Below are 24,457 nucleotides of genomic sequence, written 5' to 3' on the forward strand. Positions count from 1 at the left end.
GTATAGGGAACCTGGGAGAGTAGTGTTAAGATACTCGCGTTTCTCACTGTCATCCAAATTCTGGTGATATAGCGCGTGAGTTGCGGCTTTGCCTCAACACCATAGCGACGATTTGCAAGTATTAAATATTACATTTCTTCGAGTGATCATCGAATCCACAAAGCTTTGTCAAGTTTTCTATACAATAGTAGTGTAAGTGTTTTTAAGCATTTTGGTGCTTTAATTTAAAAAAAATACATCGCGTCCAAATGTTTTTATTTTGTCACATAAGAGTGAAGAACTTTGCAAATTTAAATGTAAGTTTTTTTTTTAAATAATGTGATTAATATTCCCTGTTATCACCTTTATCTTTATGCATTTGGAAATAAAACCCACTTCTTTTAAGTTTATAATTTATTTTGTATAGAATATTTTCATAGACACAAATTTTTTCTACCCAGTTCTTTTCGCTCTAATCGTATATATTGTGAAACATTTAAAAACTAGTAATACTAGCTGGTTTAATATATTATACTGAATTATAAATATATAAAATGGAGTTGGTATAGTTAAAGACTAAACGTTAAATATTTAACAAATTTATTACAGTAGGTGTGTGTGACAGGACGTATTGTTCTTTTGTTTATGAACCCTTACTGCAGTTAATAATATGTAGATATTAAATATTTAATAATTTTAAACTTCTACAGATCATGAATTAGATGTGCTCTTAATGGATCGGTTGTCAAGTGTAGTAGCGTAGGCATTTCACGTTTGAATTTTCTTGATATACATATCTCTATCTAATCGAAGATATTGGGATTTTCTACGAGGAGTTTCGCGTCGTCTGGACAATACATAATAATATTTCCAACGGTGCAAGGCCTCTCGCAACACTCGCTTGCGACTTGTCTGCGCACGCGCCGCAGCCTCATTTCTGTGATTTGACGTTTCTTGTTTCTGTTCTTGAGTAAATCTTTAGGTGCCAGCTTGTCTAAAATAAAAAATAACCAATTGAATATTACCTAATTAGTATAATATTATAGAACAATCAATTATTTTACTTTCTCTCGTATCAGTGTTAGCAAACCAGTTGAATACTAGGGGCGCAAACCGGACCTCAATTTTGGCTCGCTGCGCTCTCAAAATCTCGGTTGTGTTCACATGTTAAGCGAAGCGAGAAATGAAGTTTAAAATTTTTTTTCGCCTAAAACCATCTACGTGACCACGTAGATGGAACTAAATGTTTGCAAATTTTCATCTCAATGAAAAAAAACCATTGGTGACAAAGAGTGTAAAAAGTCTCCAGTAGAGCGCTCCGCTCGCTTCGCTCAATAATAAAATTATAAATATTGCTGTCTTATATGAAATATATAAATACATATAAATGTAGTTTATCATATTTCACTTAACAATAAATGTATAACATGCTTATGAAATATCTACCATACCGCAATACATACCTAACATCATTGAAGTGTCTCTCTTTACTATTTTATACACATTGTTGCAAAAATTCTCTATCACAGATGATAGCCACTTGCTACACATATATACTCGATCACTCATCTTATATATTTCTGTATTTTCCGTGGTCTCTTCTGCTCTAACATTTCTGCATACCAGAAGTACTATACACACCTATAATAAATATTAAATTAATCAAAACGTTTAGAATCTTAGAAATTTTGTTGATTTTAATTAATCAGAGCGTTTTAAATCTTGGAAATTTTGTTTATATTATAATTTTGAAAATACTTCATAATGTCTTAAGAACCGTCACCTCTATTTTATACGCGGCATATTATTCGATATAAAAAAAGAAAACTTACTAAATGTTTTAAATCCATTTGTTTCTATTTATATTAAATATATTTTCCAATAAGAGCACAAATAAATGTTTTGTCTGTTTAAGTTCTATGCTATGAATGAATAAATTAGAAGTCGGTGGTTCTAAAATGAGCTCCCTTTGGTCCATATTACAGAATTACTTAAAACTTGTTTACATCGATAATGGCATTTACAAAACATTGTCAATACGATAAGAGATTTTTCTAATATCGGGAGAACAATATCGTTTTGGACGTAGGACGTCCATTATTTTAAAGCTATGTGGGATAAACTAACAGCCCTGCATATTACAAATAGATTTTTATATTATATTTTATTAATGATTATTACAAATAAGTATGTTACATAGGAAAAGACCTCTAATATTATACGAGCAGTTAATAGTTTTGAACCTGAAAAGTTTTAAAAAAAACTTTCAAAGTGCAACACATGATGTTTCATCAATGAAAAACAACTTGAAAAATATGGCTTAAAACAAATATAACATTCATATTAAGGGGTGTACCTGAATGCAAACATAATAATTTATTTCTTTATAACGTATATAGGTACGTATAAGGTAAGTATACATTCATTGTAGGTATGTATGACAATATAAATTTATCAATTTTAGAGGCAAGGTTGCTTAAGAAATCACAAACAATTCACGATATATTTAAATTTGCAACTATTTAGAGCTAATATGGAGCATCTATTGTTATTAGTTCGAATGCACATAGCAACAACGATATCGTAGGGCGCTGGACAAAAGGTGGCGAGTGTCAACAGACAAACTAAAAATAAAAGGTCATTGTTTACTCACACGAACTGTCTGCTGATTGCCTCTAAATACTTATATTTAGTTATAGAAATATTATTTTTGGAGCAAACAGGACTTAGAATAAAAATAATATTTTTATAGTACCTAAATAATTAAGAAATTCATATCTTAATTATTTTTTTGGTTTCACGCTGTATTCCTTACATAGCAGGTTAGGTAGAATGAACCTGGGAACCTAGCGTTCCCATTAACACACAAACACGTCTGTCAGAATTTTGAACATTGCGTACTCACCCAAAATTCAAGTTTGTTCTTTTGTCTAAGAGAGGAAATGAAAATTGGCCATAATTAAAAATAAACAAAATATTACTTTTACTTATTTTTAAATTTGGAATCTGTCATTTTAATACGATCGTTGATTGTATTTTTTTTTTGCGCCAATAGATATATTGTAAGACACGCACTGGTCATTCTTTAACTGATAATTTAAAACAGAATAAGGTAGTAAAATCAAACAACTAAACTAAGCGGTACGTTAAGGGAGATGGGTGGATGTTTCCCAATTAGTGGATAGAGTAGGTACAATAATGGCCTTATCCCACTTCAGTGATAGTGTGGCAAGGTTTCTTCTTAAGAAGGAATGACTGAGCCATTTTCTGCTGAAATAGGCATCAAAACATCGGCACAAGTGTATCAATAACCAAGCATCGTCCTTTCAGTAAGACGAAAGATTAAGAATGAATTAAATTAACACACCGTAATAATAAATGTTACGTACAATAAAATATGATGTTTTTCTTTGTAACAAAATTTATAGAAAGACAAAAGAAAGTATAAAAACTTTCATTTCGTCGAGTGGGAATCGAACCCACAGACTGTCGCGTTTACAGTCACATGCCTGTGCCCCTGAACAACGACTGGCCTCGATATTTCAATATTAAAGTTTGAATATATATTTTTATATATAAACAAAGCCTGTTTACAAATAATTAGTGATTTGACCTAACCTTATGTGTTATTTTCATCTGTAATTGATATGAGCATCCCTAGCATGCGCTGCCGATAGGGCTCTACTCGTAAACAACTGATTGCAAGCGCGTGTGCCCTCAAATATAACGTGATTGCTCTCTAGGACACTTAAAATAGAAAAAAAACTTATTATGTAATTATATACAATTTTTTTATACAAATTTACACAACGATAAGTTAGTTATGGATCCTGTCTCACATTCTCCATCTATTTACGCCTAATTGCAGAATACAACGCTTATAAAGAGTGAAATATATTTATAATGGTTTTCATATTTTTCTAAGTATTTGAACTCACAATCGTTGCTATCTTAGACGGGAAATATTTAATATTACTGACTGTAGGCTTATATTTCAATACGATGCTTCTTAATAAATATAAAAAAATAAATATAAGAGCGGGCTATATAACGCATATTGGTCAATATAATGTATGTAAATAAATCAATACAGATAAAAATAAGGTTTCAATTATTGTTGTTTTGTTTCCATCTCGTGAGGGAGCTTGACCCACATCCCGAATTAGATAAATTTAATAGGAACTAGATAGATTTTGTTACTCAATTCATATCAAGATTTTTTGATGAGCGTGCATTCGGAACAAAAATATAAACACATTTTATTGCATTTTTGTAACGAATTGCTTTTTTTATTACTTAGTACTTAAGTATTTTTATAACTCGTATTGGTAATCTTCATTTCTTCGTTCTAATATCGAAACAAAACGCGGCATTGAGTTTTACCACTCAAGTCAACAACCTGTGGTGTGTCGGAGGTCGGAAAAAGTGAGAAGCGGAGTGTCTCAACACTACGCTTCCTCCGCTTTCTCTGTTACGTGCGAAATACAGCGTGAAGCTGAAAAATAGACTTTTGATAGGAACGGATACGAACACGGAAATAAACTTTTAATAGGAACTTTCGCTCAGTGTTTAAAAGGCATATAGGAATTTGGGTTATTAATATTATTTTTCAAAATGATTTGCATTATAAAAGTATAGGTACAATTTAAACTGATTCACTAATGTTTAATGAATTACTTCTAAGTTCATCGGCATAGGAACATAATTATGTACATAATCTACTGAAGGCAAGTTCATGAAACTTTACTTGATCATAATGAAGATAGGGAAGGAAAAATATTTAGTTAAATGTATAGCTTCTAATAACTCTAGCATTAAAAATAAAACCTCTCAATATCAAACATCGCTAGTAGGTATATAATAAGCATCTCAATTTCTCAAATAATAAAAAGTTATTGCTTAGCTTGAGATTCAATGCAATTAGTAAAATCTTTTAATAAGTAAAAGCTAACGAAATAGCTTTAATTGTAAATTTAACCGTGGGTACTTTCAGGCAGCTAGTTTTGGATAATTTCCTTAAACTACTAATTTAAATAATTAAAAGATTAAAAACTTATTCATTTCGCGTAACCACTCTACCCACTGCACGCGAATGTATGTATTATGTAATATAGCGAATTTGAATATTTTACAAGGCTGTCGCATATTTAGTTGAGGAACACAAATACAAGGTTGTAACATCACCTGGCGTACAGTCATGTAATAAATAGATAGAATAAGTGACGTGACAATATCGATAACAAGTGTCGTATCATTGCGCGACAAATCTTTGATAACATTATCAGTATGCCTTTTTATTACAGTGTTTATTGCGGGCTCAAAAAACTAATGACATTTTTTATTTCTCTTGTTGTATTTTCCTGAAATAATGTAGTTGTGTGGAAATATTTGTGGAAAAATGTCTCAATGGATTATTTTTATATTTTTTGGTTTACTCGTGCTGCAGTGTGCATATGGTAGTAGCAATAATGAAGGTAATGTGGCTATTAATTAATATTGTTTTAAAAATTAAGTGTTTTTGAGATATCTTTTAACAATTAAGTTGTTTATATTTACATAACAAGCTTAAATTTTGCTTCGTAAAAATAAATAGTTATTTCTGTTAAGCCCATGCAGTGGGTATTACCTCAAGTAATAAATCGTTATAACAATATAATTTTATTTAGAAATATATTGTGTTCAATATTTCCTCAACACACATGGCTTCTGTTCAAGATATATTGGATTTATAAATTAATAAACTGGAAACAAAAATACGGTAATATTTCACACCTCAATAACCATTGTTGGATAACATTGAAGAAAACACTATGATCTTCATCATTTTAATACCTAGGTGAAAATTAATAGAGAAGTAGAGAAAGATTATTTTAAGAATTGCTAGAACAATTAGAACCCGCACCCACTGATGATAAGCCTAATGATACACGTCCAAGCTTACATTACATTACACCAAATTTACATTTATCTGAAATGTTTTTTATATATTAACATACTGTAAATATTGAATTGGTTTGTAGATGAATGTCCGTTTTGCAAAGGAGAGGAATACGAATGCGTAAATGGGGGTTGCTATTGTGCCGCCGGATTCATACCAGATTACCAGCACACTAGCTGCATAAAATGTCCTGGTAAGAAAATAAAATTTTACATAAGTTTAAGTCAGTTTCACGGTGTATCCCGCACACAGCAGGGTAGGCAGAGGGAATCTAGCGTTAAGACACTCCGTTCCCCACTTCCTGCCGAATTATGAAGGCCTTGCGTCTTGAGTGGCAACTCTAATTTAATTTTAACTATTTTTATGCGACGATTTGATTTTTAGTCTTTAGTGACTGAACAAGTGTTTGATAAAAATAACACATAAAAGTGGGAAATAAAAATAATGCTATTTATTATAGGGCTAGGAGAAATGTGCTACGGCCCATGTTGCAGCCCAAATATTAATGAAACACTGCAATGCTGGCGAGGAGTTTGCCGAACTTGCTATGGCGCTCGTGGAAATTGGATTTGCAGGTGTGTGTAAATAGATAAGGAAATGTTATTTTTATAAAAAGCAGTATCTTTTTTATTTCCCTTTAAAAAATGCCCTTAATTATATCTTCCTCTATATAAATTATGGTTTTTATTTACAGAGATTCTATGGATGAGATGATACTGGTATCAGGATCTCAAATAATAATGGCAGCTGCTCTAGTTCTTGGGATTATAGCTACTTTCACACTAGTTTATAAACTTTGTGGTGTCAGCAATATAAAGTATAATTTTAAACGTTTATAATTTTTATTTTACTGAACGAAGCTCGTTTCATAAATATTTAAAATTTTTAATTTCAGTCCATTGGGAGCACACTCGACTGAAAGTCGATCTTCAGTTGGAAGCTTACAAATATACGTCAATGAAAGATTAAGAGATGCGCCACCTAGGTACGTAAATCAGGGCCAGATTTACTGTTACAATGTTCTTTTATTATTTTTAAACATAAATGGGTTTGTTCTTGTCAGGTATTCCAGAGCAGCTCCTTCTGGTTCGACGATATGTCCTGCCTCTATATATTTAAACGCTGGCTTTGTAAGTCTTATGTTGTTACATAGTGTGGAATAAGTATACTTAACTGAAATATAGTTAAAATAATCTATATAAAGGTAAATGGAGTAAATTTTATATTCTTTCTTCTTTTAGGTTCACGATAACAGCCTACCCCCGCCACCTTATACTCCTGATAGAAAAAATGATACCGACAGAAGTACAACAATTCACATTTAATATGTAGCTAATAATATGTCCCTTAGATCTTTAACATGAATTGTAGATCTTTTAAATTAGATATAAGTCCTTTACAAATTAGGAATATTATGAATCAATATAAATAAAGATTAAGAAAATTAGATAGTCCTTTTCTAAAATGCGGCACCTACAGTGTACTATTTACCTATAGTTTTATATTTTACTAATGACGATGTATAAATTGGCCGTTGTTTTAACTACATTATTTGAAATTAACTTTTTAATGTTATTAGTGTTATCAGTATTACAAAAGTTCATATATAAAGAGATAGAATTTACTAAAATTAGACTAGTCAAAAATTCTTGTAAACAGAAAATAAAGATTTTATACTTCTATAAATTTTATTAGTACATTTATTTTAACTAGAGATCCTTTTGACGTCCCGTTAAAAAAATTAAGATAACAGTAAATAAAAGATAAGTATCTTTACTCATCTTAGTTATGTTAATATTAGTTAACTAAGAAAGATTATTTTTTTGTAATTGACTAAAATTATATAAAATAGAAGTTATTGCATTATTTATGTACTTAATACTAAATATTTTTTGAGGCCAGTCGTGGTGAAGGGGCAATAAGTGTGACCAAATGGTTGTGGGTTCGATCCCCATTCGACTTTAATTTTTTATTTTCATTTCTTCGCTCTTTCAAAAAATATTTAAAAAAATTCGTAGGATAAACTATCGATTCATTACTGACGAACATAACGAGTGCTCGATCTTCATCGATCTATTAGTAAATAAATATAAATCTGCTATAATTATAAAACATAGAAATAATTCAGAAATTAACTTATTCTTTTTCTTATTTCTAGTTGTCAAACATTAATATTTTTGTCATACCTACATATATCGAAGAAATTTAAATTCCAATTCAAAAAATTTAATGATTCAAATTTACATTTTAATGTCTTCGCTCTGGTGGCAAGCCACTCAACAAGCAATGTGGGTAACGAAGAATGTCTTAAGACTAGGTTCCGTAGGGTAGGCAACCCTACCCCTATATTATGCAATATGTGGATAGAAGCGTTTTATTAAAATTTATATATTGTACTTTAATTTTTTCATTATATCCTGGTTCATTGATATTAAGATTCTTTATAATTATGTTTTTTATATGTAAAACTTTTTACTTAGTGTTGCTGTTAAGTTTCACAATTTAATTTTGGTAGTAAAACTGGCAACTCTACGGTTTTTCTGTCATGTTAATAACAATTGTCATAGCCTCACTGGTTAATTTTTAAAGAAATCCATTAATTTCTATTCATATAAACATTTACATTTGAAACGTGACTGCAAATCCAATTGAATACATACGTGTAAATCACTTGCAATAAGGTTGTTTTTTATTTTTTAATTAAAAATAAACATGGCTGATGAAGAGGTTAACGGTGATACTGATGACATACAACATGAAAAAGATAAAACTCAAAAAAAAGCAGCTAAACATGATAGTGGAGTGGCTGATTTAGAAAAAGTAACAGATTACGCGGAAGAAACGGAAATATCATCTCAGGACATATCTGGTGTAAGGATCTTAAAAATATTTCTTACATTTTTGGACTTTACTTTTTTTTTCTTTTTTTTTTTTGGATTTCTTGAAAAAAAGGTCGAAACCTTTTTTTATATATTCATTTTAAGAAATTTATATTATTTTTTTTAGCATCACGCCCTCTCTTCTCCGTACACATCTAATTTTGGAGACTGAGTTGAGTAGTGGAATTCAATGATACGCTTTTTATTGTTACCTGAGTATGAAATGAAAATAACATATTCCCTTGGATGGGATGGGAAATGAATCCACAACCATTGCAGATACTGCGCCTCAAAAGTATCTGTATTCTTTTCACTTATAATTTATTTTTATAAGTAAGGAAGCATTAACTTATGAATATTGTAAATAAATTCAAGGCCCTATCCCTGATTGGTGATCGCAGAAATAAAGAAGCGGCAGAAAAACTTGAGAAAGAAAAGGAACTCCAAATGGTATCTGTAAAAAAGGATGATATAGAATTAATAGTAAGTAAATAAAACCAATATTATTTTAAAAGAATATAACAATATTAGAGACCATAGTGTAATACATATTTGAAATGCTTTGCAAAAGAGTAATGTGACTAAATACATTTTATAAAATGATTTTTTCAATCAACACACCTAGGTGCAATGTTTTAGTAATTTAACTTTGTTTAGTAATATATTTGTACTGTCATATTACAATATCTTATATAATACACCAAATTGCATCAGGCCTCCAACTTACAACATATTTTCATTTCTATACTCTCCTGAAGGAATGATTTTTTTTTATTACCTCTGTGTTTCAACATCCAATTTTGTTTTGAGTTTTGCCATTCGACACCCAATGATGCAAAAATTGAATGAAAACCATGAAAGAGAAGAGTCTAGGCCTGGTGAATTATTGTTAAAAGCATTTAAATGTAGCTGATGTGAAATATTATCTCGGTTATTAAAGTACAAATTACTTTAAAAGAATTGAAAGTTAAATCAATTTTTTATAGTAATAATTATAAGCTAAAGATGATTTTGTAAACTGTTTTCAGGTAAAAGAGATGGAAATATCTAAGACATTAGCAGAAAGAACTTTAAGAGAGCACAGAGGTGACTTGGTGGCAGCACTTATAACTTTAACTAATTGATGACGACATAATGTTATATTTGCAATAGACTATTTTTCAATCTCTGAAATTTGTATTATTTTATAGTTAAAATTTACATTTTAAAGCAATATTTAACTGTATGAAAGCTGTATTTTTATGATCTACTAGCGGACCCGGACGCGGCTACGCCTGCTTCAACTATAAGAATATTTATTAAATATATTCTTGAAATTATTTTAAATTTTCAATAGAATTAGTAAGAAAATATAAGCTTAAATAATCAAAAAGAATAATAAGTAGAGACATATTATTACAAAATATCTGAGTTATTGAAAAATATCTGAGTTATTGATATTAACCAATAAAAGGATTAAAAGTAACTAAAGGATAGGTATTCTTAATATTAGAAAAAGTACCGAAAGTTTTCCGTGCGTGCATACATAGATATCGACTCTATGAAATAACTAAACATTTCTGTATATTAAATAAGGTAATTTTAGCGGGCAATATCAAATAAAATAAAAAGAGAACCAAACTGTAGTTTAAATTAATTATAGACAGCAAATAATTACATAAAAGTTGACAATAGTTCGAAAATGTAAGAAAATTTAAAAAACCATCAACGTCATCTGCCCGTTCGCGTAGGTCACACTATGCCGCCCGAAGTCTGCGTCATTTCGAATTAGTGACATCAACTTAATTATTTAATAGAATGTTATATAGTAAACTATAATTTCAATCTAGATGAAATGCTAAAAGTGACTATAATATTTATTTTCATAAGGATGAATATCAAAATTTCGCGGTAACGGTTGCGTAGCGACGCGACGGTTGTTATTAACATGGCGGAATAAATGGCATGTCAAATTAGAAAGTATTTTAAAATATATTAGTTGGTATGTGTAATGTAATGTTATATAGCCTATAGCACTTCTGAAGAATGCAGCTTTCATATAAAACAAAAACAATGTAAATCGGACCAGTAGATCCAGAGATCTTAGCGTTCAAACAAACAAACTCTTCCGCTTTATTATATTAGTATAGATTATGGCTAGATATTTTTGAATTTGAAATAGATGAATTTGTTTATAATAAAGTGCATTGGTGATTTACACTACAACTTTTATGATACAGACATTAGATTCTTTTTAAAACTAGTAAAGTAGGCTCAAGGGACATAAGAGAAAAAAAAAACAAATAACTATTATTGGATTACTTTGTTGGCTGTCTGTCAGGGCAATTTATCTCGAAATTATATTGAGAAACTAAGCTAAAATGCATATTAAATATCCAGATCTGGGGTCCTTTAAAGCACATAATCAAGCTAAGTCAATTCAATCAAAAGATAGAGCATCATTATGGAAAAAGCAAAGTATCAATGTATACCTGTTTTATTATAAAATCTGGCAAGAAGTAAGAATTTGCAATACAAATAATCCGAAAAATGCAAGTCTATATTAAAATTATAGATAAAAACTAATACAATCTTATAGGATTTATAGTGCTTTCATATATGTTTTGTCAACTTTTATAATCTACAATCTTGAAATAAGTATGTAACTATTATTGGGGAGATCTGACTTGTACTTACTGGGTTTTTTAGTTTTTGCTGAGTTCTTGCTGAGTTTTTATGGGGTAAATAAGAGTAAAACTGCTTTTATCTAACATTTTCTAACAAGTATGCTTCTAAGTAAATTTTGTTATTTCTCCTTCAGTAGGTTTATTTATTTTTAATATGTATATTTTTTAATTTTATTTATTTTAACTATACACTACTTACACGTGGTCCATACGTTTTTTATAATTATCAGCTATTCAACGGTTTTATTTTTATCTGCTTCTTAAACTAGGCTTATATCTAGAGGTAATTATTATCTACTATAGTTTCAGCTAGCTTTTCTCGTCACTATTTCTATAAAATACGTAATAATGTTTGTGACTGATAGTTTTATTACAACTACGTTTTAAAATCTAATATTTTAAATGGTCAAACCAGGAGTCCGTCGTGGCAAAGCGGCACAAGGATGTGACTGTAACGCGACAGGTTATGGGTTCGATTCTAACTCGAAGAAATGAAATATATTATTTAATTGCTTCGCTCAGGTGTCCGCCTCCAGAATTCGGCGGAAAATAGAATTCTTAACACGAGATTCCCCCTATCTACTCCGCTGTGTGCGGGAAACATCATGAAGCTGAAAAAACAAACATATATTAAAAAACTACGCCATAAATAAGTTCATCGTGGCTCAGTAGTAAAGAGTCTGACTCAATCATTGTGGGTTCAATATCAATAGTGTATTATTTTGAGAATTATTAATTAATTGAGCTTCGTACTCACCATTGCTTACACACCATGTCTCAGCTCGGTGTCTGTTATGCTTTTTTACAGCCTCACACTATTCCGCACAAAGTAGGATGGGCAGAGATTTCTTGTGGCATTGCGTGTTGAGTAGCAGAACTCCATGCCCTTGCTTTGCTCAGCACTAATTGAACTAATAACACAATGTTTAGAATTCGGGCAGAAAATAAGAAAACTGTATACATATAAACAGCGTAATATCTAAATAAAATTATTGATAAGTTAAACTATACATATATAAATGTGTTTATACATTTATTCATAAAAAATTACATTAATTATAAAATTTTGCATTATAAAATGAAATAATGTATAATTAAAAAAATACATTGTCTGTGTCAATATTCTCTTTGATTATCTGTGGTTTTTATTCCGAGGACGAGGTGTGTGTGCAAAATAGTTTTTCTTTTTTAATTCTTTTGTGGCTAGATTCTTTTTATGGTTTACTTCGTTCTTTTATTTAAACTATTATTGTGATCGCTACTCATTGAAATTGCAAACACAGTTTTTCGAAACGGTAAGTCAAATTTATTGTCTATAAACGTCAAAACCTACTAAGTAGTCAGTATGTGAGCTTTCATAAAGTATCACTTTATAGCCTTGATTAAAAGTAATTTCTTCTCAATACAAACAAATATAATTGCACTAATGGAACAAAAACATAGATGAAATGTTGTTAAATTATTACTGTCTTTGGTACTCATATAACATAAGTAAAATTGCTTACAAATGCATTACAGTTCTGCTGTAAACTATAATGCATATTTAACTCTATCTACTTTTTACTGATAACTACAATTTAGTCACTGCTACTAATATTATGTACTTTAGGTGAGGTCCATGGTTTATAAATTGTATAGTTAAAAAAAAATACAAAGAAATCCATTAATTTTTTATAAGTAACTTATATTATTTGACAATATTTTTTTTATTAATATACATGTTTAAATTGTAATACCCAAAAGAGTGAAACCTGAACAAAGCCATATAACATTCACAATCAGGCTATCAAGTTCATATATTGCAATATACACATTACTGAAATGTTAAATTCGATATAAATAAAATAGTAGTTATGATATGAACTTAAAAATCACTTTTTGAATAGGTATTTAATGCTCTGCATATACAGTTCATCAATGTATTTGTTTCTATTGGCAATATTGTATCTGATTGTCACTGTGGTGTAGTTTGATCGCCATGTATTAAGACACTTACATGGTTGATACAAAGCAATTGTCATAAGAAAAACTAATTTGGTCTGTTGTGTCTGTGTGTAACCATTTTTTTACATGTAAAATACATACATAGACTAATAAACATATTACCCTCCTTTGCACCTCACTGTAATTTATCAGTATCCTTATTGTCTACGCCATAAGTCTTATTGAGTGAAATAGAACCTTTTAAAGTTTTAAAATACAAAAAATTGTACTATCATTTAAAAGTGAAAAAAGTTATTAAAAAAAATTTATAATTCTCATTGAAGAAAGAATTTAGAATTTATTCTACTACAAATCTACAGAACTAACTAAATGTTACATTAAGGCTATCTTGGGGTAATGGGAGATGGTTTCACTGAAAGCACTATGATTGTAGGTTTGATCACAACTTGAAGACATGTATTATTTTCTTTTCTTTGCTCTGTCAGATATGGTGTTGCGTTGATGTCTGCTATGCAGGGTTTTTATTTTGGGCATAATTAGGTTCTCTGTCTACCGTACTATATATGAGACAAACAGTGAAGAATAAAAATATCAAAACTTATAATATATTGTAGTACAGAGGATCTATTTATCTACTATATCTCTAACCTATCTTCCTTTTTATTGTCACACACACTTCACTTTGAGGGTAAAAATACAGCAGCAAAATGTCTGACTGTAACCATAAAAGTTGTGGGTTCAAGTCCCACTTGGAGATATAAATATTTATCGAGGGTGGTATTATGTTCCACCGCTCAACATGCAATGCTTAGAAAATTGAGTGGAAACTGAGGAATCTGAGAAATATTGTGGATCTAAAAAAAGGGAAATATTACATAAATCAATTTTTATTCTTCATAGAGAGACAAGAAACAATAATTAGCTGCCCACCATTACTGAGTATATGGATTTATGCTACACACTAATTGATGAGATAAGCTCAAAAGATAAATATATTGTTTTATGGAGAATAAATAGCAAAACCCATATCAAAAATAGAAATATATTTACAGTACTGTTATTTAAAACAAATTTTGTGTCAGCAAATGCAATTATAGGTTATTCTACAATTTCTTGTAGAATGAAGAGTATGCAATGCGAAATGTTAACTTGACTACTTAAATTATGTCAGTATACTACAGAATTATGATTATTTAAAAGTAAAGTCCTTTTGGGAAGATTAATTTTCTAATTTCTTTTTAATTGTCTGGTGAAGTTTTACCTTTAAAGCACTTGCGATATTTAGTTGACTATTTACTGATAGATTTATAGAGCAAGCTCTATAAAATTGTAAAATCTGCTTTAATTTAGTTATTTTATATTTATTGATGATTCCTTGTGACATAGTCAACAAATATTTATTAACAATTATTTATTCCTATTCTCTACTGGGAGACCAACCATCCCAAGGCTGTGTCAGGTGTTTGTCCACAAGGCCCTGACAAATTATAGAAATATCAAGTGTGTCAACGAGCGTAGCGCACATTTGAGATTGGTCTTACCAAATAATATGTCAAGGTATTTCAAGGACTATACAGAAGATCTAAGAATATTATCTATCCTTGGTCTTAGCCTTCGTGGACTTTGAAAAAACCTTTGCCTTCATTAAAGTCTGGTTTAATCTAGAGTACTTGCAATGGTGTCAAGTCGATTGGCGATATATCCAAGATGAAAAGCCTTCATGACGTAGTAGCGCCTATGACTGTCAAGTACATAATCGGCAGTTTAAATTTATCCGCCTGTATCGAAGAGCGAGACAAGGGAACGTCATTTCCCTTAAATTATTCACTAAGACTGTCGTGGCCGAGGGGAACTGCGGGACGTGTATTGTATTTTTTTGATCATACATTAGAGGATATGTTCAAGACTCAGGAATAGAAGGGATGGGGGGTGTCAACATATGTAGATAGCACATACCTCTCACATTTAAGATTTGCAGACGACTTTGTTATAGCGGTTGTAAAAGTTGATAAATAAATTAATAAATAGTAAAAATATTTATTAATTAACTGACTAAATAATATAATTGTCGCTCTTAACTACGACATGTAATGAAATAGGATAAAATAAATTATTCAAAATAAATAAAATTTGGGAATGTCGGTTACATTTTGAATTTTCGAATCGAACTTTATTTGGTTTTGTGAACCTTTTAACTACCTTTGTTGGTTATTTATTAGCTTCATACAGTACAAGTACCTCATTAGGTTTAATAGGCAGAGCAAACTGCAGTGGAAAGCGATTTTCGAAACAATACGTACTGAGCGGCGAAACTCAACGCCGCACTTTGTCTTGTTATTTAATTAATGTCACTATTTATATTTTTTTAATTATTGAAGCAGCTACACATCTATCATATCACTAAATTACGTAACGCCTAATAAAAATCCATATCAGAGTTTGGTATTGAGTCGCTAGATGTCGGTATAATAATAATAAAACATTCGCTGCCTTAATAAACTTTGTAGCTAAGCTCGAGTTATATATTATTTTATTTTTAACTTCGCCACTGAAATATACCTACACGCAAGGGGAGTTAAGACGCAACGCCTCCAGAATTCGGCGGAAAGTGGGAGATGGAGTGTGTTAACACTAAGTTCGCTCAGCCTACCATGCTGTGTGCGGGATACAGCGTGAAGCTAATTTATTTATATGTAATATAGTGATATTCCTTCACTCAATGTTACTTTATTTTCTAGAAAAGTGTCAAATAATTTTAATTAGTGAAACCCATTTAAGTAATCCAATAATGCCTCTATCATTATAGGTAGTTACAAAAGTTACATATTGACCTTATATTAGGTAAAATAACCTTCGTATTATAATAAGAACAAGTGCGCTATTCAAGGACGTTTCCGGGTGCCATTGGGCCTTGGAGAACTTCTCAAGGCTTTTAGGGCGTAGCAAATCAAATCTTACCTCCCTTTTGTAGGGAGTTTCATCTTCATTCTCAACCTTTACTTTTTGTGAATTGAGGTTATTGTATTTATTATAGAGGCCAGTCGTGGCGCAGGTGCACAAAGAGGGACTGAAATATTTATTTAATTTTTTTTTCCATTTCTTCGCTTTAATGTCAACCGAGGAACAGAGTGTCCTAACACTAGGTTCCCTCTAACTACACTGCTCTGTGCGGGATACAGCGTGAAGCTGATAGTTATTATAATATTTTTTTACATGATGATGACATGGTTTTTCCTTTTTTGTGTTTCGTGTTTCACTCGCAATAAACGAACCACATGGCTAACCGACGTATCAGTTTCACGATAACGTATCATGAAAGATATTGTTATATTTAACGTCACTGCCCCGTACATGTTTTACCCACAAAACACAAAAAGTCAATCTGTTTGTTAACATTCTTGATAAAGTTAATAATAACTAGTGGTCATCACCGGCTTTACTTGGTTGTAACTACAATTCTTAAAAACCTTACCCTTTAACCTAGTATTGATATATTTTATTTTTAATAAATACTTTTTATTATTTAATAAATACTATTTAAATAATTTTATCCTTGTATTAAATCGGTTTCTTTTAAAAGTCAATTCAAATCACTTGCCAGCTTTAAAAAATATAATTACATGTTTATAATGTTTTATTTCAATGACTACCGTTAAAAAAATACGTCGCATATTATAATTATTATTTACTTACACTTGTTATGCGTTTATTTTCTTAAGAATTACCTTCAATTAAACTAAATATCCAATTTTAATTGCATGCAATAAACGATAACCAATATATATCGGAAATTACCCGTTAAATATGAAGTATTTCCAAGTTTTTAAACAATTTTTTTTTATATAGAATCTGCCAATAACACATCGATTAACTACCCAGTACTCTATTAACATTTTGTTATGGAAAATAATTCCATTTTCAGAAAATTAATGTTTTGCTAAAAAATCATAGCTTAGAAGTACACGCCATTAAGAGCTTTTTAAGGTAACAGAACAAAGAACTTAAAACACCATAGACACTTTGAAAATATTAAAAACGAACAATTCTAGTAACAAACTACTAGTGAGTTTTTTTTTTCAGTTTATTAATTTGAATTTTAGCTTATAATAATATAATTAATTCTATTGTAAAATCAATATATATTTTTTAATATAATTGATAAGAGAATTCTCCAGCACCAAAAAAAACATAGGTAGCTCGAGACAAATAAATTGAAATATTCGGTTATAATTTAAATTAGTGTTTTTTTATTGTATCAACATTGCTATTTTTCCTGTTCTTTCATATCATCGCTATTAAATAATTTTTGAAATATATATAAAATCTCTACCAAAAATATAATTTAAATTACAATTATAACATGATCTATTCATAAATTAGTGCCAACCGGGTTGTTTCGGGACGGGTCAGTATCCCTCAGTCAACTCATATACGGCCGTCGACCTCGTACTGCATACGCATGGCCGGTGCATTGTGGTGTCATCTGTACTCGGTGTGCTTTGCAATTATATACTGGATCGCTATAATTATCTGCTAATTAATTTAACCTGCCAAAATGTGTTTAATATTTATATATAATACGTTTTTTCTTTAAATTATGATCCTCTGGCGTGACCACAGACTTTTTTTATCTTTATTTCTTCTATTGGCGTTTTGAGTTTGGCAGATTATCTCTGCTCTTGTTATATACAAGTATTGTTTCTATTTATTTCTTTTATCTCTCTCGTTATAAACATCGATTATAATTATAAAATGTGTAACTTATTAAAATATTAATGGCAGGAAGGATAACGTTTGAATAATAATACTGAGGATTTAAATGTTTCCCCTTTATTGTTAACTTTGGAATATATATTTTTTGAACTCGATATAACGGTATTGTTAGCGTTTATAAAATGTTTATAATCAGTCACGATTAATCAAATCGTTCACCGTTATTATACCTACGTTTATGACTTACATCTGTATCACATCGCATGAACAATCTTGTATTGATGTTATCTTCATATAGTCACTTACATTAGATATTATATAGACATATACCTATAATTCAACAGGTATATGATTTTTTATTATTGTTACTTTAATCGATAATTGTGAATTTTTAAAAGTAAATAATAAAAACAATGAACCCAATTGTAAATTATTATAATGAGGGGTTCTCGCGTTATATTGGACAAATCAGGTTATTGATTTGTGGTAGTGCAGCGTTGCAAAAGGACATCGACCCTAGGGAGCACCATTGCACTCTGGCAGGGCTCGGGACGGCAGGATACTACCGCTTCGCTGGTCACCGTAGTTCGTAGCTTTGTGCGAGAACTTTCAAACCGCGCGAAGCATTGTTGTAAACTTTTACAACAGTTTATTATTATCAAATATATATATAGACTTTATTCCTAACAGTATATTACTAAAATATTTAGGTATATTTTTAACAAATGCGGTTTTAATAATAATTGACGGTTTTGCGGGTGTCTGTAGTTCTAACAGAAAATTGTGATGAGAATCAAACGACAATCTGTAGCTTCTCGCTGTTGACTTACTTAACTTAAAAAAATAAATTATGTCGATTTCAGTAAGATAATTATTGTTTCCTTAGATTTTATAACGTTCTCTACATATAATTTCCTTTGTATATATGTTCTACTTTAGCAACATTTTATTGCAATCATATTTATTTAAATTGTGACAGTAGCTATGAGAAAATGTCAAATCTAAATAGTGTTATCCTTGCTAAATAATGTTCTTCCTTGTTTTAGTGATATTTATCATAATTTACATTATATAATATAATCACATTTAATCCCACAAATATAATTATATTGTAATTCAACCAATCTAAAGTTTCAAACGTTGATAATAATTGCACTCTACACCAGGATAACTATGATATGAGCATTGTGCCAAATGGATTAATTGTGATTTGACTAGCACGAAGGTAGGGCGGAGGCCGGGCAGGGCCACGGGTACTCTCGACCCCAACAGCACTATGTGTGCCACGGTTGTATGTAGGTTAACATCGGACGCGCTCGATACGCCACCGCTGTTGCCGATGTCGACCACCTAACCTAGATCAGGGTACAGAGAGATCGCTTATGAAATCTGGCGCACTCCAACTATATAAATGACACAGAATTTTACACGACCATATTCTCTATACATATCTTACGTAAAAGAGTGAATAATCTCTCGTAATATTTTAACTTTATATTTTTATAATAATAATAACAATAATAACAATTGACACTTTGGTCCTGTTTTTTTTTTAATGTAAATCATATTATAACAGACAATATAGAATGGTGAATACAAAATGAATGCTCTAGTAAATTGTGTCACGGTCCAAGCGTGTATAAATTTCGACAGTCACGACCTCGCCTAAACCTTAGATTATTTTTTAATTTTTACAATTTTGCGTACCATATACAATGATATACCTACCTATATATATACCTGTACACCATATGACCTAAATAATATGTATTTAATCTACGCTATCCATTGCTTATATGAACGCCGTGAACAAACGTTAAAATTATATAGTAGATGTAAAAATTCACAATTTTACAGGCACAAATTAACATTTACTATATAAATCCTGAAAACTATGCATGTAGGTATTAGTAAAAGACTTAGGTAACATGCTTTGAAAACAGTTAAGTGTTTAAAAGTCTTTAATTAGGTAACGAGTGTTAGTATCGATTGACATAATGTTTTTTCCATATTAATTTCACAACAAGAAAGTTAATTAGCTTCTTTAAATTAGTTTGCATTGTTTTTATTGTTATTTCTTTATTGTTTTATCAATATGTAGGTATACTAACTAAAACAAATAAAAAGGCAAGTGCTGAATAAACTATGATTTTTTTTAAAAAATGCTTAGAAATCATAAAAATTTCGTCCACATAGAAGAGTAATAAATAATACCTAATCTACAAAAACGTCATTCTTCTTCTTCCTCCTGGCATTAATCCCGCATATTATGTTGCCTGGGTCTGCCTTTCTGTTTCACCTACTCCGCTTTGCATGGTTTGTAACGCTCTCGGTGGTTAGATCATTGGCTCTCATATCCTGCATCACGACAGCACCAGCGTTTCCTTAGGCGTACGAGAGGTCTAAAAAAATCCACATAAACGTCAATATGTTATTGCAAATACTACATACCTACATTTTATTTCGTATACATTAGCAACTTCCTTTGTGTTTTTTTTTTATTTCAGACATTTATGTTCCCCACTCTCCACTGTATTCTAGGACATAGAGTGTTGAATGGTGGAACTCAACGCAGCGCTTTGCCTACTAAAATCTCCGAAATTTTATAATTTTACAAATTACTAATTATTCCAATATGAAGCGAATCGTTACGCAGTTACAGATACGACGCGTGCCTCTGTAAACGCGACAGGGTGTGGTTTCGATTCCCACTCGAGGGAATGACATATTTAATATAATCATTTCTTCGCTCTGGTAACCAGGCAAAGCGCGCCGTGGAGTTCCGCCGTTTAACACGCAAGGTCTCAAGAATTCGGCGTAGAACACAACGTATGTCGCCGCCCAATAATAGCTTTTTACATATTAGGTAGATCTTCTACGTACAGAAGGCGAGCAATGATATTTTCATTATATGTATAGGTAAATATTATATGTATATATCTTATTCTTTGTTTAGACTATACAAAATTCTATAATATGATTATCTCGTGGGGAACCTTGTTTTCTTTAATGTCTTAATGTCAGTTGATAATTATTAATAACCATTAGGTACGTCAGAAAACATTTTACAAATTATATTTACGATGGTCTACGTAAGTGTGACAAAAAAATGGGTTTTCACAATTCGTAAGTGTAAGTCCACGAAAATTTATCTATCTGCTTTAGATAGTGGAGAACCCTCTCCATGTAGGTGACAGACATTAATCTTTGGACGGAATCACTGTTTTGATTGCCCAACTTAACTTTTTAGACAATTAATTAAACAAATTAATTCTCAATTTTTATGTAAACTTAATTCGTGCTTGGAACTTAGCCGCAACCAAAATTTCTATAGTTAGTCGAGTCGAGTTTTGAAAATATGTTAGAAATCTAGCTGCAGAGAGAGAACAGATTTTTAAAGATCACTCATTTGGGAACTCTCTCTGCTTTAGAACATGGGTAGCATGTAAAACATATGTATCTCTCGTATTAAAACTGTCGACGTACAAAATTTCATTATAATCGGTTCAGTGGTTTGTCCTTGAACACCAGATGGAACACCGGATTTATTTCAGAGCAAGTCTATATTTTTACAAATTGCTGTTACCTTATATAAGGCGCTTGTGATGTTCTTATAATGTTATTTATTACACGAAATATGTGCTTACCTACGGATAGGTAATATTTTTTTAACCGACTTTTGTAAAAAGAGAAGATTATCAATTCGACTGTATTGTTTTTACGTTTGTTACCTCAGGACTTACGATTGGGTGAACCGACTTTGATTATTCTTTTTTTTTGTTTGTAAGCTGATGCTTCCCGTGTGGTCCCATTTTAATTTGGTCCATTTCGCATAATGCCATCCAAGAGAAGATCGAAGAAGAGATTATGAACTAATAACTGAATATCATTATTTATTGTGTCCTTCATAATATCTACATGCCACTATAGTATGACAAATTAATTTCAACTTACAGTTACTACTGGGCTGCCGATTTTTGTACCCAACAAATGCAAATTTGGTCTCAATTAACAACTCCAAGGTTTGGAGGTAAAGGATATATTAGAAACGGAATGCGCTCAGCCACCGTTCTCCGTGCAGCTGGTCCGCTTTTATCTCGATACGGCCAATTGTGCGAGCCGATTTCAAAACGAAAGTACCTACCTACCGCGCATCTAGGACGGTGAACGTATTTCTCGTTGAAATCTCTTGCAATTTATCAGCCATCCAATACTTTTGAATACTGAATAGCTGCTATTATTAACTAAAGCTACTTGTATTAGAATTTCTACGTTTACTTTGAAATAAATTTTATGTAGTATGTATGTAGGTGTTGCTAGATATATCTAGATATCTTAAGTAAACCTTGTAAGAGCTTTATTATATCTGTTTTTATAAATTCTAAATATTCTATTTTCCTAGTAGAACAGAGAATTCCCATTGTTAAGACACTCGCTCCCCACTTTCCACCGAATCCTGGAGGCATTGCGTGTTGAATGGCGGAATTCAACGTCACGCTTTGTTTCAAAACCAGATCCAACTAATGAGAGTAATAAATATTCACTTCCTCGAGTGAGAATCGAACCCTAAACCTGTTGCGTTTAACTCACAACAGTCACATGCTTATCCTCCGCACCAAGACTAGTCTCTAAAATTTTCTTTCCAATTTTTCGTATTTTTCTTTTGTTCGAAAAAATCTCTCTTAAAATTACGATACAATCATATTAAAACAGAAACAATAACTGTGATATCTATATTGAATGCTAGTAAGTAATAAATTTGACTCCCTTTACTTACTTTTATTTTTTAATCTGGTAGGATAAAGTGCGGCACTAGAACCCAACAAGCGGAAAGACAAGTGAAATCGGCAACTGACGCTTTATTGTAGAGAAAAAAAAACCGAACAAGCGCGAATCGTGCTCGCCCACCGAGGGTTCCGTACAAAAATTGGAAGTCTCGAGCTTTTTCTGAAATTCAAGCTTAGTTTAGCTTGAAGCTGATCTGATACCTCATTTAAAAATACATTCATATCGTATATCTATTTTTTGCTAGAAATTTTTATATTGTGTACTCTAATATGATATTTTAATTTCTTAAAATATAATATTTCCTGTTCACCTATACTACTAGGCTATATTCAGAAAACGCTACTAGCGTAGGCGTGGTGAACGTAGGCCACGATGCCGTTGCCGAGCTCTTATTATATCACCAGAGATATCGTAACTTTTGCCCACTTCACCACTAGAAAGTACACGAGCCACTCGCTTTTCTGATACTATTTATTGCCTAGGAAACTTAGTCGAGCATTGCTTTTCAATTTAAATCTATTCGGCATAAAACAACTTTCCCGGTGCTAATTGCTAGATATTTACTTTCTAAAGTAGTTTGATATTTTGATAAAATCTCCCTTTGGCTTAATACTGTATTAAAATTAATTTAACATACGCTAAAACATTTAAGTGCCTGTAAAAGATTAACTTAATAAATATTTTATGTTAATATGGCGTTCAGCTATGATTTTTGCATACATTAAATGTTTACTTACAATAATGTGACGTAGTATTAATCAGAATTTGTGATATACAAGTGTAATCTACCTAGCTGTGAGTTGTCTCAACCTACTTCTTGAATGCCGATGTCGTATAAACAAAATCGAACCTTATATAACGGGCTCTTAAAGACAAAATCGTTATTTAAATTCATGAGCGTTCTCAATCCGACAATTAGGAACCGCTTTTAATTTGTCAAAGAATTATAAGCCTTATGTTTGCGAATAAAGATGTAAAATAAATTGGTGAGGCTTACTGTAATACTGTACATGTTCCATTCAACCATGAACTGCTTCGAGGAGCGTCCTGTGTTGAGACCTCAATTTTTTAACCTCTCTCACTTATTGGTTAATCAATGTGACATTTATATAATAGGTACATTCACGGATATATGCATTCAGTTATTAAGCATCATCGGCAATTGTTCAGGATCTAGCTCTCTTTTAGTAAAGAAATATTTAAATATCACAGTCCTGAACGTAATAATGGTTTATATATAAAATATATGGTGGCTATTTATGAGCAAATTTGCCATAAAAAGGAATAACACCATTTTCAAATGTTATTCAAAATTAATTTTTACTACATATTTAAAATGAAAATAAAGTAAAATAAAATATATTTAAATATAAAAAAAAATTAAATTGTTTATTTTGTTTCAGGCTTTATAACCAGAGACTGTAAATAGCTACAAAACTGTAAGTAAGACATAAAATTTCACGACTACGTTTTATGTCATACAAATATAATTCCGCGTTCACACACAACACATAAATAATACACATCGCCTCTCTAATTGTGTAAACGCA

The 24,457-nt window shown here is 30.9% G+C and overlaps 4 protein-coding genes across 7 annotated transcripts in view; 3 read left to right on the forward strand and 1 right to left on the reverse strand.

Moving 5' to 3' along the window:
* Positions 1–378: 378 nt before the first annotated feature.
* On the reverse strand, positions 379–2,157 carry LOC146538238 (uncharacterized). The gene is made up of 3 exons (XM_085186408.1): positions 1,812–2,157; positions 1,443–1,620; positions 379–973 (listed from the first exon to the last, which is right to left on the reverse strand). Exons 1-3 carry the CDS (start codon positions 1,827–1,829, stop codon positions 783–785), a joined length of 387 nt encoding a protein of 128 aa, XP_085042534.1. The 5' UTR covers positions 1,830–2,157; the 3' UTR covers positions 379–782.
* A 3,078-nt stretch (positions 2,158–5,235) lies between these two features.
* Positions 5,236–7,603, forward strand: LOC146538239 (uncharacterized). 2 transcript variants are annotated; one of them, XM_085186417.1, is made up of 7 exons: positions 5,236–5,453; positions 6,000–6,110; positions 6,378–6,492; positions 6,612–6,734; positions 6,813–6,902; positions 6,981–7,080; positions 7,159–7,603. In XM_085186417.1, the coding sequence occupies exons 1-6, from the start codon at positions 5,378–5,380 to the stop codon at positions 7,078–7,080; spliced, it is 615 nt and encodes a 204-aa protein (XP_085042543.1). In that variant the 5' UTR covers positions 5,236–5,377; the 3' UTR covers positions 7,159–7,603. The 2 variants fall into 2 exon arrangements, with proteins under 2 accessions (XP_085042543.1, XP_085042542.1); XM_085186416.1 differs by having other exon boundaries at positions 5,240–5,453; positions 6,981–7,047.
* An 842-nt stretch (positions 7,604–8,445) lies between these two features.
* Positions 8,446–9,969, forward strand: LOC146538240 (huntingtin-interacting protein K). Its single transcript, XM_085186418.1, has 3 exons — positions 8,446–8,788; positions 9,172–9,279; positions 9,825–9,969. The coding sequence occupies exons 1-3, from the start codon at positions 8,630–8,632 to the stop codon at positions 9,918–9,920; spliced, it is 363 nt and encodes a 120-aa protein (XP_085042544.1). The 5' UTR covers positions 8,446–8,629; the 3' UTR covers positions 9,921–9,969.
* A 2,626-nt stretch (positions 9,970–12,595) lies between these two features.
* rdx (BTB/POZ and MATH domain-containing protein rdx) overlaps positions 12,596–24,457 on the forward strand; it is a 44,416-nt gene continuing 32,554 nt past the window's right edge. For 2 of the 3 annotated variants that reach the window (XM_085186413.1, XM_085186414.1), the window contains exons 1-2: positions 12,596–12,757; positions 24,311–24,346. The gene's annotated coding sequence lies outside the window, so the exon portion shown is untranslated. The remainder of the gene's footprint in view (positions 12,758–24,310; positions 24,347–24,457) is intronic. The other variant, XM_085186415.1, reaches the window with a different exon arrangement.

This window comes from Heliconius melpomene, chromosome 6, assembly GCF_056956725.1.
Source record: "Heliconius melpomene rosina isolate 202511_hmr_F chromosome 6, ASM5695672v1, whole genome shotgun sequence".
In the NCBI taxonomy this organism is placed as follows: Eukaryota; Metazoa; Arthropoda; class Insecta; order Lepidoptera; family Nymphalidae; genus Heliconius; species Heliconius melpomene.